The sequence below is a fragment of the Taudactylus pleione genome, unplaced genomic scaffold (genome assembly GCF_031769625.1).
Source record: "Taudactylus pleione unplaced genomic scaffold, aTauple2 ptg000699l, whole genome shotgun sequence".
Classification (NCBI taxonomy): domain Eukaryota; kingdom Metazoa; phylum Chordata; class Amphibia; order Anura; family Myobatrachidae; genus Taudactylus; species Taudactylus pleione.
The window spans coordinates 1939668-1958020 of record NW_028285101.1 but is presented as its reverse complement, the minus strand read 5'-3'; the positions used below and the strand labels follow the sequence as shown (position 1 = coordinate 1958020).

At 44.4% G+C, this 18353-nt stretch overlaps 1 protein-coding gene and 1 long non-coding RNA gene across 2 annotated transcripts in view; one reads left to right on the top strand and one right to left on the bottom strand.

Annotated features, from left to right (window-relative positions):
* Positions 1–18353, bottom strand: part of LOC148477687 (uncharacterized) — a 366671-nt gene that overhangs the window by 190389 nt on the left and 157929 nt on the right. The gene's annotated exons all lie outside the window — the stretch shown is intronic.
* Positions 1–18353, top strand: part of ZCCHC24 (zinc finger CCHC-type containing 24) — a 172964-nt gene that overhangs the window by 34920 nt on the left and 119691 nt on the right. Inside the window, exon 2 of the mRNA XM_088456366.1 lies at positions 1415–1615. Within this exon, the coding sequence (XP_088312492.1) occupies positions 1415–1615 (201 nt within the window). The remainder of the gene's footprint in view (positions 1–1414; positions 1616–18353) is intronic.

The window sequence follows — 18353 nt, the reverse complement described above, 5'->3', positions numbered from 1 at the left end:
ATGATAGTCAAAATAATCCTGATAAACTCTACAATTAACATGAGTTATAGGTGAGCTTCTTAGTACGTTTGGTCAAAAATGTTTGCCCATCCACCGCGTCAAATGTTTGCCCATCCCTAATACTAACACATTATGTCAATTTCTCCAGGACCTACCTATAATAGTGCCCATTCTATTATGTAGACTGCAATGTAGGAAGTTGGAACCTGTGCTGATTAAAAACACCTGAGCACAGATGGGTGGGGTGCAAATACCAAGCAGAAGGAGTCACAGCCTTCAAGTGTGCAATATATACACAATAGAGTGGAAAGGGAGAGAGGGCTTGGATATTCCCGAGTCAGCGCCGCTCACACCGCAGTCGGGTCTGCATAGACCCGGCTTTTGCGGAGTGAAAGTGGTCGCTTGGAGATGACGTCATCTCCAAGCGCCACTGAAGCCGGACCAATCGGCCGGCTAGCAGCGCACTCCAGGTCATCGTGACCCGGAGTGCGCTGTTCTCACGGCAGGGTTTCACGGGCTACGCCCGTGTTAAACCCTGCTAGTTACCTGGGTTGGATTGCCGGGTCACTCGACCTGGCGATCCAACCCTCTGCCCTTTTACACCAGGGAGCTGCCCGGGTTTTAGCTCCGGTGTAAAAGGGGTATTACATAGAGATAAAAGTATGTCTCTCAAACTGAAGTACACTTCTTGGACAGGCTTCGGGGTCCTTTGTAATTGGTGAAAGCTTTTACAGGTTTTGATACCTTTGAGCAGTTCTCTGACAGTAACAAAGTTTGTTGACTTAGAAGAAAGCATGGAGCAAAGTCTCAGACTATCATAGTACATTTCTCTTTCCCCTGGATGCACCAAAGGTCATTTGAAATCATTTGAAACAGACTTAAGGCTGCCATACATCAGCAATGAGAACACCACAATTGAACAATTTTAAGTTTTAATGCCCGATTTTAGGATTTCCCAATCTAGCAATCTGCCCCCATACATTACAGATCTTTTTCAGTGATTTGCAGATCATTTTCAGTAAACACAGATCTGCCAATCTTGAAAGGCCCATCGTTTTACTGGTAACTGTCTGCAAATCTGCTGATCTTCTCCATACACTAGCAATATACAGCCCCAATCCATCTGTGATATCCAACATGTTGGACAATCTGATTTACCAATTCCAATCACTTTTTGGTTGAAACCTGCTGTGAACCCCATAAATTGCAGATTTATTTACACAATCGATTGCTGATGTATGGGGGCCTTTAATCATTGTGTCCAGACCAGATTAGGAGGTGATTGTGTCCAGACAAGATTAGGAGGTGATTGTGTCCAGACCAGATTAGGAGGTGATAGAAGTAAAATTGTGATGATTATTATTATAATGCATAAAACGTGTGTGTCTAAAACAGTTTATTTGTCTCCCAATAGGCTTTAGGCAGCAGCCTTTATAAAAGTGCATCTCCTTATGGATCCTTGAACAACATTGTGGACGGACTGAGCTCACTAACTGAACACTTCTCAGAAATCTCCCTCTCCTCAGAGAACAGGAAACCCAGCAAGAGGCCCCCTCCTAACTACTTGTGTCACCTCTGCTTCAACAAAGGCCATTACATCAAGGACTGTCCACAGGTAAGAAACGTATGTATAATACCCATACCTCTTAAGAGCCCACTTCAGTTTGTTTGTATCAATACTAGGCAACCTGTGGATCTATAGCCTGCAGATGGCATCTACTGGGAATTGTATTTGAAGAATATTTGGAATGCAAGAGGTTAATCACTGTTCTGGGAAAATTAACTGCTACATATCATTTGGTATTGGAACAAATGATTCCTATACTACCACCAGGACCGCTATGAGGCACAATGCACAACAGAGTGTAGACAACAAGACCTTTGTGGACAATTGTTGCTTTGGTGAATGGTGCATACACACGAGAAGGAAGTGTGGCCATGTGTCACAGGAGTATGAACACCCTTTCTGGCACATTGGATCATTTCTCACTCCTATAACCCTGCGTCAGGCGCAACTCTGGGACTCCCAGATTCCGGCGCAGTGCGCCTGACAGGTGTCTGTTATAAAATAGTCATTAGCACCTAATTAACTCAATTCTAACATTCTTAAAGTGATCAGTGACCTTCATTAGGATGTACAAAGAGAGAATATATGGAAATCTGATTCACAAAACCACATTTAGTAACCTTAAAGCAAGTAAAACAAAAAATACAACATTTTAAGAGGCGCAGTGTGCTTAAAAGGCCACCCTGGACAAACCGACATATTTCCGCAAAATACCCACAACCTTTGTAATTTTCATTCATAAAATGAGCAAACTACACAAAATTGTGAGAAAATAAAAAGAAATACGTACCTTCAAAAGTTGGACGAGTTCGGGCGCAATGAGTCTGAGAGGCCAGGAAGGTCATTACTGCACTCCATGCAGGCAGCGGGAAAACTGACTAGGGGGTTTTCAAACAGCACCTAGAGATAGGAAGGTACTAGGAGGGGCAGGCCCCTGCGCCCCTTTGCAGCAGAGAGGTGAGCGAGAACATCTTTGTGGTGCCTGTCAGGCCAGCTGCGCCTGACGCAGGGTTAAAGCACTGTTTTGATGCCATGCACAGCATGAAAAGTCAGTGTAGTACCCACTCACTGAAAAGCAGCAGTGAACAGGACATACCTCCTAACACTGATGGAGACAGAGAACCCTCATATTCAGACTGATCTTCCTGAAACTGGGCAGTTCCAGGGATCCTGCTAGCCAGAGGCAGGGGATGAGGGGCCGTGATGGTGGCGCCCACAGGGTCCGCCCTTCCTACGGCCCTGCTCAGCGCAACAGCGTGTCTCTGCAAACACTCAGGGGAACACGTGCAGTTTTCAGGACTTTTCACGTATGTGCAGTAGCAAATAATAGCTCACCTGCACAAACATCAGCATTGCATCCACCTCTAAATCAGGCCCTTAATCCCTTACGTTGGAGGCCATACTGGTGTATAATCTGCACCTAGCATGGGGCTGGTGCAAGTTTTGATGGTGTGACCGATGGTTGCTTCTCAGTGCCGGGTTACCAAGTAGGCAGAATAGGCTCCGGCCTATGGGCTCCCACACCCTATTAGGGGCCCAGTGACAATGGATCAAATTAATATTGATTTGATCTTGAAAGAAAATTACAATGAAGCTTGCTTAAATTGTTTCCAAAAGATATAAAAAATTAATCTACACAAAGAAACCGAAAACTTACAGTATTTTCTCTATAGAGTCTATAATGTTATTAATGTATTGTACCCACTAGCAACTTAAAGTACATAAGCCATAGTCATCAGATTCACATTACAGTTTGTCTCTTAAAAGCTCATCTTCTGTCAGCTGTCCGTTTGTAATTTCCGGTGCAAACTGCGTATGGTTTATTTAAGTTGTTGGTTGGTAAACTTAGAAATGTATTTGCGAGGTGGGCCCCGAGATTTCGACTGCCTAGGGGCCTCCACAGGGTTTAATCTGGCACTGTTGCTTCTAACGATGCACCAAGCGGTACGTGTGCTATACCAATTCCTGTGCCACTAAAATCACAGCCTGGCATCTCTCGTACATTGAGCAACTTTTCACTGTGTCTGCAATGCGAGCAAGATGCAAAATTTAAAAGAAAAAGATGGAGCGATACTCATCTCGGAGCATGTCAATTGGGCCTGTTGTCTCTTGCATATGGTGTAAGCAAGCTCATTGTATGAGGAAACATCTCATGCTTAGAAATATTCTTGTGATAGGATTTGTATAGTTTCTATAACAAGTCTCTTTGAAACCCTCACCTTTTAGTGCATTTATTTTTTTCCCAAAAAACATTTATCCTCCCCCCAGTTCTGTCAGTTAAGCAAATTGAGGTGTGAATATACTCTAAAGGGTATAGTTACTAAAGCTTCTAAAACAGACAAGTGGTGATGTTGCCCATAGCAACCAGATGATGGCCTCATTTATCAACAAGTTTACAATTCAGGAGTGATAAAACTCTCGGCATATGATAATGGTGCTCCAGCAAATCAGCTCATAACTGTTATCCGTTTGAAAAATGACAGTTGCGACCTGATTGGCTGGAGCACCATTTATCATACGCAACAAGTTTTATCACTCATTGTGAATGATAAAACTCATTGATAAATGAGGCCCTCTATGTATCATTTTCTAGAATGCAATAGAAAAATCATAGCCTGATTGGGTGATATGGGCAACATCACCACTTGTCTGTTTTAGAAGCTTTAGTAAATCTACCTTTAAGTATACAATGGCTTGGGGGCAAGGGTTATTTAGGCAGGCAACCATAAATTGGGTATCCAAAAGTAATGCACTGAGCAGACAAAGACGTTATAGATATTACTACGTGTTTAACTCACATCCTACACAGAGGGATAAAATAAAACGATGGCTAACATACCGTAGACATTCCACTGTGCTAGGCATATTTAAGCACCATAAATTGGTGAGGTTGGCATTCCATTGATGTCTCTCAGTATAAATCAATTTAAAGTCTTTATCCAATGGCAATAATTGGCTTTATAACCAAGAGGTGGCTTCATTGTTTTGCAATGAGATAGAAAAAAAACCAAACCTTTTAGAACGTAACTTTTTTTTAATCAGCATCAATGTCCATGTCAGCATGAAGCGTGATTTATGGTAGAAAAAAGGCTAATGTAACTGACATAGGGGTCTATTCATAAAGCAGTGAAAAGTCCTGTTTAGCTGAAAACTGTGCATTCACTGCTTTTGGCGATTCATAGAGGGGTTTACCAAGAAGAAAGGTATGCCTTCTACAGCGTCACCCCTGCTTCGTGTATGAATCGCATCACCATGCTTTTGTATGGTGAGTGCAATTCATAAAAGGAACGGAAAGCTCATCTTTCCGTTCCTCTCCTGCAGTGCAGATTCGCCATCTATGGATGGCGTAATCTCTACTGCAAGCCGAACAGTGCAGGGAAGTAGCAAACTTCCTTGCGGTCTGCCAGGCCCCCGGCACTGGCTCCGTCCCCTTTTACCAGCAGGTCTGATGTGACCTGCTGCTCTCGGACGCCGGCGCAATCGCAGTAAGAATACAGGCATGTTGGGCTCATAATATGTCTGTATTCTCACTGCGTCCAGGGATGGCGGAGGGACCAGACAGCGTCCGAAGATGTCGGACAGGTAAGTGTACATGAATGGCTATTAAACATCACTATATATCGCATCAAAGTGATGCAATATATAGTGATATTTTCCAGCAGCCACTTAATGTTCTACATGAATAGACCCCATAATGTGATCAGGATAATCTAACTAGGGATACATTTCCCTCTGTGTGTGCCATAACCTCCATGCATTGCTTACCCCAGGTATTTCTGTCTTGTTAACCCTTTTTCCTCTGGAAAGATTCACGCCATGCAGCAGTCTTTTCTGGCAGAATAATAGTGCAACATTCAGCTTTCAAGATACCACAAATAAAATCCATATGTTTCTACAACCCCCCTCTTTACCTTCCCAAAATAATAGCTAGCCCCCCTCTCCTGTATCAGCTGGATTGGGTTACCACAAGTGAAATCAAGAGGAATTCCGGGAACAGCTGTAACCCTACCCTCCCGTGTGTACACACTGGGAAAGCAGCAGCATGCCTTATAGGTTCACAAGGTTTTCATTTGGTTTGAGAGGTAACATTGCGTGATTGTAAGAGTCAAGGTGCTGTAATCGGCGCTGGGGAAGCACTTAGCCAAGTAACACCTTCACTTGCTTTCAAGTTTGTTTACTGATAATAGTTCAAAAGATTTCGCTGCCAGTCCAGCACCTTCACTGTGTTTAAAATAAGGCTGAAACTGTACCTAACTGGAGTATGCAAGGCTTACTATATGCAGTTATGAGGACAGATCATGGAGGCTTATTCTAACAGGACTGAGGGCCATATTAGGGAATCTGCTGATTCTAGATCTATGTGGCAAGGGATGAAGCACTTAACCGATTACAAGGTTCTAATTTGTGGGGGTCGATGAGTTCAATAAATTTTCTGCGAGGTTTGAGGTGGCTGACTATACTCCTGTGGTGAAAATTAGTGACCCCTCTTTAGTTAATTCTTGGAACTTAATGGAGTCTGATGTTAGGTCTTGTTTGAGGAAAACAAATGCTAGAAAGGCTGCTGGTCCTGATTGTATTCCAGGGAAGGTATTACGTGAGTGTGCTGATCAACTATCAGGTATTCTCACAATGATTTTACATGTTTCGCTTAGTCTGGGTGTTGTCCCAAGATGATTTAAAACTACTACGATTATCCCTGTTCCTAAAACCACGTCTGTTTCTGGTCTAAATGACTTTCGTCCCATTGCCCTCACATAATTGATTATGAAGTGCTTTGAGCGACTAGTCTTGATATACCTTACGGGTGGCATCCCAGATGATTTTAATTGTTATCAACTTGCATACAGATTTACTGAGGATGCAGCTCTTATGGTTCTCCATAAGGTGTTATGTCACCTAGAGAATAGGGATTCATATGCCAGACTGTTTGTGGACAACGGCTCTGCCTTTAATACTGTTGTACCGTCCTTCCTTATTGCAAAGCCTCAGGTAATTGGTTTTGAAGTGTCTATATGTAATTGGTTGCTGGATTTCTTAACTGACCGTTCGCAGTCGGTTAAGTTAGGAGATCTGCTTTCGCCCCCAAATTATTGTGAATATAGGAGTTCCTCAAGGTTGCGTATTTAGGGCCTGATTCAGACCCAGTCGCAAGCGCTGAGCGCTCGCAACCAGGTCGATGGTGGCCCACAGCGCATGCGCGCGACGGAGTCGACTCCGTTGTGCGCATGCGCGAGACCCGCCTAGCAACGGGCAATTCGTCGCTCCGGATCTCGCACCAAAGGGGGCGAGCTGTTGATGTTGAGTGACAGCTCGCCCCCTTTGGTGGGAGGCCCGGGGAGGTGGCTGCCCAAACGGAGGCTTTCCCATGAGAACGCATGCCATTTGGGGGCGGCCCCACTGACATAACAAGTGATGTCAGTGAAGAGCTTCCGGCTCTGTTAGAGCCAAATGCTCTCTGGGGCTTGCGATGAACGAGACCCTACCACAAGGGTCTCATCGCAAGCCCGATGGTCGCGACCATCATTATGGCCACTCGCTATAGCTGTGGGTGGTCACCCACAGCTATGCGAGCGGCCAAGAGGCTGCTCCACAAAAAGTGTGTCTAGTTCAGAATCTAATTCCATTGTAAAATTTGCTGATGACACCACGATAGTGGGTTTGCTCAGTGATGGAAATAAGGACAGTTAAAGAGCGGAGGTGGATCAACTCATCAAGTGGGGCGAGGATAATAAGCTGCTGTTGAATAGTAAGAAAACTAAGGAGGTTGTGATAGATTTTAGAAGGACTAGGAAAAGTGCCCTCTAACCCCTATTTTTGAATGGTTCTAAAGTAGAGATGGATGGTGGATTCAAGTTTCTAGGAATTAATTTTTTTGATGATTTATCATGGTCTTCACATATCTCATCAGTGGTGGGGAAGGCTCAGCAACGCCTTTTTTTCCTTAGGAAACTTAGAGCAAGTGGTTTATCAACACCATTACTTGTAAATTTTTACTGTTGTATAATTGAGAGCCTTCTAACGTATTCTATCACTGTTTGGTATGGGAATTCCAAATGTTCGGACCGTGGTTCATTAGCTAGGGTGGTTAAAGCGGCTGAAAGAACCATCAGCCAATCCCTACCTAGATTAGAAGAAATTTATGCTAAAAGGTGTGTTTCGAAAGCAAATTAGATTGTTGCTGACTTTAGCCACCGTGTCATTCTCTTTATTGCCTTCTGGTAAGTGTTATCTGAATGTGAGCTTTCTTGCATTACAATTTGCTGATACATTTCTAATGTGGATGTGATAATAAATTTTGATTGATTAATTGAAATATTTCCCTTGGACTCATATCTCCCAGATAATGTCTAAAGATTTTGTGTAGACAACCGGTACTGTTTAGCGATAGATGGTCACAACTAGTGACTATTCCTCAGAATCTTCTCGAAGAACTGTGAATCTACTTGATATGTGATAATCCTCTCACATTGAAATTGAGTAGTAAAGGCCCAGTCCAGAGGACCCAGACAGATCTGGGTTCCTCTGCTCAACGTTGGTCCTGGAGCTCCCAAAATAATGCTGCCTTGCCTCCTGCCACATGTAAAGAGCCCTGGTATTTGCAATGGACCATGACCAAACATTCACACACTGTCACCCCTCATTTTCAAGCCCAGACGGTCCTGATGTGGAGAGATACAATTGGGGCATGGCCAGGTCCCAGGTCCAGAAAGGTGTAGATTCAGAAAAAAGCAAGGCTACACGCCAATATATTATTAGATAAAAACATGATCATTAGACCTATTTTATTGAAGCAGAACAGACTTATAGACTGACATCTAAAAATTCTGTGCTCAAACATCCTTTTGAATTGCATAAAAATTTGCATCTTTCTGCATTTGAAAAAAAGAGATTTTGTTTTAGCTCCAAAATGTCTGCTTCTTTTTAGAGGTCAGTCTTTAAGTCTGTTCTGCTTCAATAAAATAGGTCTAATGGGCATGTTTTGATTTAATAATTTAGCGTGTAGTCTTTTTCTGAATCTACATATTGTATTTGGGTTTGAGGAGATCTGCTTTGTAAATGCGCCATTCCTACTTGTTTTGACTGGTAGACTCCACACCCACAGGTCCATAAAGGCCCCAAATGAGAGCAGGCTATGAGATGGCGGCTCTATAAGTTTACATGAAAACTTATGATGACTCCCAACTGCGCTCAACCTCTATCACAAAAGTGTGTACTTTCAATGGGTTAATATCCAATAAGAATAAACACAAAACAGATGATATATACACACAACACCCGCCTCATATAGTAATGGTCACACTTGATGAGTTCAAACGAGAAAGTCCTCCTTGTGCATAATAAAAGTGCATCTCCGAATCCCCTTTCTTCTGCTGTTTACTTCTACCGGTGTTCCTCAAATAGAAGAGAGAAAGGGAGGACCGATAGTGTAGTAGTTTTAATTCAAATAAGAAGGTGGTAAAAAATTAGCGAAGAGTTGGTTAAGTAGTGGGTCATATCGTACTCTCTGTTGGACAGAGTTACCCTTATATAAAGGTATCTTTATTTCCAGGGTGATTCCAGGGTAATCCTATGCCGTGAATAACGATAAGGGAATGGTAATCCAGGCACCCATGTGAGATCAGGATACTATATATTTAGGGACGTACCCTGCTCATAAAGGTTTCTTTGGATACACCGACCCCTTCACTCTTCCCCTGGTGAGTTTTCTTCTCTGTAGTGGAAACAAAGTCCGGACTGTTCCACAGCGGCCAACCTGGTCCCTGTAAGTCACCTAGTGTAAGGAGCCCTTCCACCTGCTCTAAAGGTTTATCCATAGCCTTTACAATGGAAAAAAATAAAACCCTGCCTAGTATATACATTGACATGTGTTAGGCACAATTAAGTACAGACAGTTTGGGGGGTGAGTTTACCTTTAATTAAGGTCTATATAAGTAACACAGGTTGTGTTGCTGGAGGATTGCAACCTGGCCACTTTATTAGGTACACCTCTCCAGTATTGGTTAGAATCCCCCTTTGCCCTAGAACGGCCTGAATTTTTCATGGCATGATTTTAAAAAAGTGCTAGAAACATTCTTTAGAGACTCTGGTCCATACTGACATGATGGCATCACACAGTTGCTGCAGATTTATAGGCTGCACCAGAGGTTCCCAAACTCGGCCCTCAAGGCACTCTAACAGTCCAGGGTTTAAGGATATCAGTGCTTGATCACTAGTGATTTAATTAGTACCTCGGTTAATTTGATTTAACCACCTGTGCTCAACCATGGATATCTCTAAAACTTGAATTGTTGGGGGGCCTTCAGAACCGTGTTTGGGAATCTCTGGGCTGCACATTCATGATGAGACTTTCCTGTTCCACCACATTCCAAAGTCACACTATTGTATAGTGTTCTGGTGACTGTGGAGCCATTAGAGTACACTGAGCCCATTGTCATGGAACGAACTTGAGATGACGTGAGCTTTGTGGCATGTGCGCATTATCCTGATTGACGCACTGTAAATATAAGAAGATGGGTAGACTGTGACCAAGGGATGCACCTAGCACATAGGCTGTGGCATTTAAATGATGGTGAGTTAGTATTAAGGAGCCCAATGTGCCTTGAAAATATATTCGCCACACCATTACATCACCACCAGCAGCCTGAACTGTAAACACAAGGCATGTTGAATCCATGGATTCATGTTTACACCAAATTCTGACCCTAAAGCTGCCCATCCACTAGGCGATTTTGACAGGCGATTGCATGATAACGACGTCGTTATCGTGCAATCGCTTGCAAAACGTCTGGAAATCGGGCAGTAAAATGTTAAAAACGACCAGCGATGCGCGCGCCCACTGGTCGTTTTTAACATCTATCACCGCCCAAACATGTTGGTCAACCTGACGACAGCCGTCAGGTTGCCATGTTCGGGGATGATTGATCTGCATACACTGAACGTCTGAACGTTCAGTGTATGCACTTCACCCCTAGGGGGGTTACAGCACGATTATGATGTCTTAATCATGCCGTCGTCCCCGCATCTTGTAGTGGATGGGCAGCATAATGTATGTATGTCGCAGCTGAAAGTGAGATGAGAACAAGTAGCTTTGTTTTTCCCAATCTCTGTAAGTGTTCCAATTCAATGGAATCCGGTGTGGTCTTCTCTTGCTGTAGCCCATCCACTTTAAGGTTCTATGCTTATCTGTATATCACTTTTGTAACACTTTGTACTTCAGTTACTGTCGTCTTCAATCAGTCTGGCCATTCTATCCTGGCTTCTCTCATTAACAAGACATTTTTGTCCACAAAACTGCTGCTCACTGATTGTTTTGTGTATCATTCTCTGTAAACTGTAGAGATTGTTGTGTGCGAAAATCCAGGAGATCAACAGTTTCTGAGCTACTCGAACGACCCCATCTGTCACCAACAATCATTCCACGGTGAAAGTCACTTAGATCGTATTACTTTCCCAACTGGTGTTTGGTCTGTATTTTACTGAACCTACTGACCATGTCTGTATGCTTTTATGCATTGTGTTGCTGCCACATGATTGCATGATAAAGGTATTTGCATTAACAAGCATTTGTACAGGTGTACTTACTAAAGTGGCCATTGAGTGTACATCTTCCATATTAAACAGATAAGAGCAACCTTAATTAGCTATTTTACCTATCGGTGGGGATCACCACCAGACCTGTACCGTTCCTGGAATTGTAGCCTCAGGCTTGTCAGGGGCAACAGCAGCTAGAGAAAGGGCAAGTAGTGATCATCATTCCTATTTGGGTTGGTGTAAGTCTGTTTATTTCAGTGCAGCATTCCCTGTATACTGGAATTTGCAACTTGCATCCAGTTTTGTTTCCTGAGTATCGCAGCCTCGCACCGGAGGAGATGTAATCTGCATTTAATGGCATGACAGGATGGAAATAGCATGGCAATCCACAGGAAGTAAAATATAGACAGTAGGGGGAAACTGCAAACTGAGATTCATCACTAAGCATGGATATAAAAAAAAAAGTAGTATATATAACTTTTGGCCATTTAACAAAAAAAAAAAAATAAAGTATACATGGAAATGTTTAATGTTATATTTCTTCTGATTTTTTTTTTATTGCTTTATTAAATAATCCTTTAAGCCAACATAGATTTGAATTCAATTGGGCCCCCAATGGACGATATTAATTCATTTATGCTAATAGATGCGAGTGCCGCAAGCGCCCATTACTTTTTGCGCATGTTGCACCCAAATGCATTGGGAGCAATTCAATTAATTGCGATGTTGAATAGCGCCAGGAGGGAGCTATTTAGATGCGTTAAGTGATAGATTGTACACAGGTAATTTTATTATTATTATATTCATTCACATTCTTTTCCCACTAAGGACCGGATTCAATTAGACGCGAAAAGTCGTAATCCGCTTTTCGTGTGTTTGCGTTTTATCTCCAATTCATGGCAGGCGGAAAATAGTGCAAAATCTCTATTTTGGGGTGCAAGTGTTGGGAATTGATGCAGAAACCTTTGGACACACCCCAAAGGACAAATCAGCCAAAAAAATTTAAAAAATTTCCCTCAAAACACCCCAAAAAAGACACGTAGTTTTTGGGACGAAAATGAAAAAAGGGGGGGGGGGGGCGGACAAGGGTAGAGACTAGCGAAATATGTTTCTTGGGGGGCTGTTTGGATGGACCAGGTATTTTTAGGATTTCAGGTGCATGCAGCAGGTGAAGGCGGCGGAAAGTACAACAGGCGAAAAGTCCGGGACTTTTCACGGCTAATTGAATATGGGCCAAAGTTGCACTCAAGGGACTTTTCAGAAATAAAAAATATACGTAGACTCTTCAAACCCACCAAACTTTGGTTCGTGGGTTCGGTTCACTTTGGTGTTTATTAAGTAATCCTTTTTCGTATTATTGTTGTCCCTGATGACGGAGTAAAATCCAAAACATTGGATTACAACCTTTGTAGAGTTATTATATAGAATTAAATTTTTCAAGCTCATCTCATCCTTAAGAGGGGAAATTTATCAAATCTTGGCGAGAGAGAGAAAGTGTAAAAGTTGCTTATAACTATCACAGTGGAAAACGTGGGATTTGGAAAGGGGGGGGGGGTTTCCAAATACTTGGTTACCGACCAATGAAAAAACAACTAGCCACAGATAAATTAATGAAAATAAAAAAATATGCTGTGTGTATGTATATATATGTGTATATATATTAGGGGTGTGCACCGGCCACTTTTCGTGTTTTGTGTTTTGGTTTTGGATCTGGATCTTTCTTCGTGTTTTGGATCTGGATTGGTTTTGCCAAAACCACCCTTCCGTGTTTTGGGTTCTGGGTTTTGTGTTTTGGATCTGTATTTTTTTGAAAAAAAGCATAAAAACAGCTAAAATCACAGAATTTGTAGGTTTTTCTGCTCCTATGCTATTATTAACCTCAATAACCTTAATTTCCACTCATTTCCAGTCTATTCTGAACACCTCACACCTCACAATAGTGTTTTTATGTCGAAAAGGTTGCACCGAGGTAGCTGGATGACTATGCTAAGCGACACGAGTGGGCGGCACAAACACGTGACCCATCTAGGAGTGACACTGCAGTGGCAGACAGGATGGCAGTTAGAAAAACTAGGCCCCAAACTGTACATAATGCAAAGAAAAAAAGAGGTGCAAGATGGAATTGTCCTTGGGCCCTCCCACCCACCCTTATGTTGTATAAACAGGACATGCACACTTTAACAAATCAATCATTTCAGCGCCAGGGTCTGCCACACAACTGTGGCTGAAATGATTGGTTCGTTTGGGCCCCCACAAAACAAGCTGGCAATTAATGTGTCCCTGCACAAACTGGCTCTACGGAGGCAAGATGTCATCCTCATCCTCCTCATCCACCGATTCCTCACCCTCTTCAGTGTGTACATCCTCATCCTCACAAAGTATTAACTCGTCCCCACTTGAATCCACCACCACAGGTCCCTCTGTACGTTCTGGAGGCTGGTCTCCCTGGAAGAGCTGATAATTCATTTTGATGAACATCATCTTCTCCACATTCTGTGGAAGCAACCTCCTACGCCTTTCGCTGACAAGGTTCCCGGCTGCACTAAACACTCTTTCGGAGTACACACTGGAGGGGGGGCAACTCAGGTAAAATAGAGCCAGTTTGTACAGGGGCCTCCAAATTGCCTCTTTTTCCTGCCAGTACAGGTATGGACTGTCTGACATGCCTACTTGGATGCTGTCACCGATGTAATCCTCCACCATTCTGTCAATGGTGACAGTATCATATGCAGTGACAGTAGACATGTCAGAAATTGTTGCCAGGTCCTTCAGTCCGGACCAGATGTCCAAACTTGGTCCTGCCTGCCCTGCATCACCGCCAGCGGGTTGCTTAGGATACCTAAGTTTTTACCTGGCAGCCCCAGTTGCGGGAGAAAATGAAGAAGGAGCCGTTGACGTGTCACGTTCCGCTTCAGCTGACAGTGTGTTCACCAGCAGGTCTTTGCACCTCTGCAGGCTTGTGTCGGCCGGAAAGAGAGACACCACATAGGCTTTAAACCTAGGATCGAGCACGGTGGCCAAAATGTAGTGGTCTGATTTCAACAGATTGACCACCCTGGAATCCTGGCAAAGCGAATGAAGGGCTTCATCCACAAGTCCCACATGCCGAGCGGAATCGCTCCGTCTTAGCTCCTCCTTCACTTTCTCCAGCTGCTTCTGCAAAAGCCTGATGAGGGGAATGACCTGACTCAAGCTGGCAGTGTCTGAACTGACTTCACGTGTGGCAAGTTCGAAGGGCTGAAGAACCTTGCACAACACGGAAATCATTCTCCACTGCGCTTGAGTCAGGTGCATACCCCCTCCTTTGCCTATGTCATAGGTGGATGTATAGGCTTGTATGGCCTTTTGCTGCTCCTCCATCCTCTGAAGCATATAGAGGGTTGAGTTCCACCGCGTCACAACCTCTTGCTTCAGGTGATGGCGGGGCAGGTTCAAGAGTGTTTGCTGGTGCTCCAGTCTTCGGCACGCAGTCGCTGAATGGCGAAAGTGGCCAGAAATTTTTCGGGCCACCCAAAGCGTCTCCTGCACGCCCCTGTCGCTTTTCAGAAAATTCTGCACCACCAAGTTTATTGTGTGAGCAAAACATGGGACGTGCTGGAATTTGCCCAGATGTAATGCCCGCACAATATTGGTGGCGTTGTCAGATATCACAAATCCCCAGGAGAGTCTAAGTGGGGTAAGCCACTGGGCGATGATTTCCCTCAGTTTCTCTAAGAGGTTGTCGGCGGTGTGCCTCTTACTGAAACCGGTGATACACAGCGTAGCCTGCCTTGTAACGAGCTGGCGTTTCTGAGATGCTGCTACTGGTGACGCTGCTGCTGTTGCTGCGTAAGGTGATACATCTACCCAGTGGGCTGTCACAGTCATATAGTCCTTAGTCTGCCCTGTTCCACTTGTCCACATGTCCGTGGTTAAGTGGACATTGTGTACAACGGCATTTTTCAGGACACTGAGGACACTTTTTCTGACGTTTCTGTACAGTCTCGGTATCGCCTGCCTAGTGAAGTGGAATCTAGACGGGATTTGGAACCGGGGACACACTACCTCCATCAATTGTCTAAATCCCACTGCACTAATGGCGGATACCGGACGCACGTCTAACACCAACATAGCAGTCAAGGCCTCAGTTATACGTTTTGCTTCAGGATGACTGCTGTCGTACTTCATCCTCCTCGCTAAGGACTGTTGGAGGGTCAATTGTTTAGTAAAAGTAGTGGTGTTCCTACTTCCTCTCTGGGATGATGAACGACTCCCAGCAGCAGCAGCAACAGCAGCAGCGGCAGCAGTAGGCGTAGCAATGCAGGATCCTCCGGAGGAATCCCGGATAGGAGAGTCAGTCATGCCAGTGATATGGCCTGCAGGACTACTTCCGATCCTGACTAAGGAGGAAATTGACGAGGAGGGAGTTGACGGTGTGGTTTGCAGGCGCTTGGATACAACAGGACAATGGGATTTAGGTGTCCCTGGACTGCTTACGGTCTGAGCCAAAGTTTCTGAACTTGACAGTAACTTTTTATGAACGCGCTGCAGGTGCCGTATAAGGGAGGATGTTCCTAGGTGGTTGACGTCCCTACCCCTACTTATTTCACCTTTACATATGGTACATATGGCAAGACAGTTGTTGTCCGGATTTGGATAGAAATATTGCCAGACCAAAGAGGTGGAATGTTTGGTCTTCTGCCCAGGCATGACCGTGATGGGCTTTTTCATCCCACGGACAACAACTGTCTCCCCCGGAGCCTGATTTAAACAAACCACATCACCATCAGAATCCTCCTCGCCAACTTCCTCCTCAGCGCCAGCTACACCAGTATCCTCATCCTGTTGTACTTCAACAGTGACATCTTCAATTTGCATATCAGCAAGTGGACTGTGGGTGCTCCTTTCAGCACTTGCAGGGGGCGTGCAAATGGTGGAAAGAGCCACCTCTTCCCGTCCAGTGCTGGGAAGGTCAGGCATCGCAACCACCACCACACTTGGACTCTCCTTGGGGATTTGTGATATCTTCTTAGAAAGCACAGTTCTTCGCTGTGCTTTTGCCAGCTTAACTCTTTTGATTTTTTTAGTGGGAGGAGTGCTTCCATCGTCATGTGAAGCTGAACCACTAGTCATGAACATACTAGGGATCGACCTTAGCCGTTCCTTGCCACTCCGTGTCGTAAATGGCATATTGGCAAGTTTACGTTTCTCTTCAGCTGATTTAAATGTCTTTTTCAAGGTCATTTTCCTGAACTTTGCCATTTGGGATTGTATGTGCCCTCTACTATGACATTGGGCATCGGCCTTGGCAGACGACGTTGATGGCATGTTATCGTCTATGTCATGACTAGTGGCAGCAGCTTCAGCACTAGGAGGAAGTGGTTCTTGATCTTTCTCTATTTTATTTTTATCGGAGAAAGTTTGGTCCTCCATTTATGTTATATCGATTTGATATATACGTGCGGCTAAACACAGAAAATAATTTTTTTTTTGGTTTGGACTGGAGTGTACTTTCGGGGGTTACAGCACCCTTAACGGTCAAGCCAGCCGGCCCTTTACTTATGACACAGGCGCACGTTTGGCACTACTTTGTTGATGCACGTGCGGCTACTGCGCACACAATTCACAAACACAGAAAATAATTTTTTTTTTGGTTTGGACTGGAGTGTACTTTCGGGGGTTACAGCACCCTTAACGGTCAAGCCAGCCGGCCCTTTACTTATGACACAGGCGCACGCTTGGCACTACTTTGTTGATGCACGTGCGGCTACTGCGCACACAATTCACAAACACAGAAAATAATTTTTTTTTTGGTTTGGACTTGAGTGTACTTTCGGGGGTTACAGCACCCTTAACGGTCAAGCCAGCCGGCCCTTTACTTATGACACAGGCGCACGCTTGGCACTACTTTGTTGATGCACGTGCGGCTACTGCGCACACAATTCACAAACACAGAAAATAATTTTTTTTTAGGTTTGGACTGGAGTGTACTTTCAGGGGTTACAGCACCCTTAACGGTCAAGCCAGCCGGCCCTTTACTTATGACACAGGCGCACGCTTGGCACTACTTTGTTGATGCACGTGCGGCTACTGCGCACACAATTCACAAACACAGAAAATAATTTTTTTTTGGTTTGGACTGGAGTGTACTTTCGGGGGTTACAGCACCCTTTAACGGTCAAGCCAGCTGGCCCTTTACTTATGACACAGGCGCACGCTTGGCACTACTTTGTTGATGCACGTGCGGCTACTGCGCACACAATTCACAAACACAGAAAATATATTATTTTTTTAGCACTTGGGGGGAGCACCCCTGATGGACAGAGCACCCCCTGGACAACACTACAGCACCCCTTTAGGACTGGGACACTGCACAGGACTTTGGAGTGGACACAGCCCCTATGGAGAACTGACTGCACAACACAGTCCAGCCAGCCCCTATGGACTTTGAAGTAGTGGACACAGCCCCTATTAACAACAGCAGCACAGCACAACACAGCCAGCCCCTATGGACTTTGAAGTAGTGGACAACAGCAGCACTACACTACACTACACTACACAGCACTAACTCCCACCCTCCCTCTTCACTGTCCACAGCCGAGTGAGAAAATGGCGCCGACGCGGGTACCTTATATAGGATCCAAAACCCGCGAGACTCGGAAGGCGGGATGATGACGTTTTGCCTCGATGTCAGATCCGAGTCAGGCGGGAAAAGTCGAGCCTGACTCGGATCGGACTCGGATCGGGGGGGCTCGGGGGGGTTCGGATTTCAGAAATCCGAACCCGCTCACCCCTAATATATATATATATATATATATATATATATATATACACAGTATATACACCGGACCAAAGTCTCGGGTGCCGGAAAAGCAGCGTCTGACGTCACCACGTCTACGTCCTAGACCCCACTCCCAATGCGTTTCGTCATCAATCGGACTTCATCACCCCTTGAGACCCCCGGGACTCACTAATCTTACCTGGTGATGCTTTCTTTGATGTAAGTTAGTAAAAATCTGTGTATATACTCCCCAGTGCGCCCTCCTGTTTCTTCTTTTCTATGTTATCTCGTAACACCTGTGGTAAGGTGTTTATCGGAGGGGCTGCAGTGCATCTTTACCTGTTGGAAAAGACTGTTATATTTGTGAACATTTAAGGACTGTGGCGCATTCCTATGTATGATATATAAATATATATATATATACACACACACTCATATACATACATACATAGAAACAGCTTACACAGAATTTAGGACCACTACAGTAAAATATAC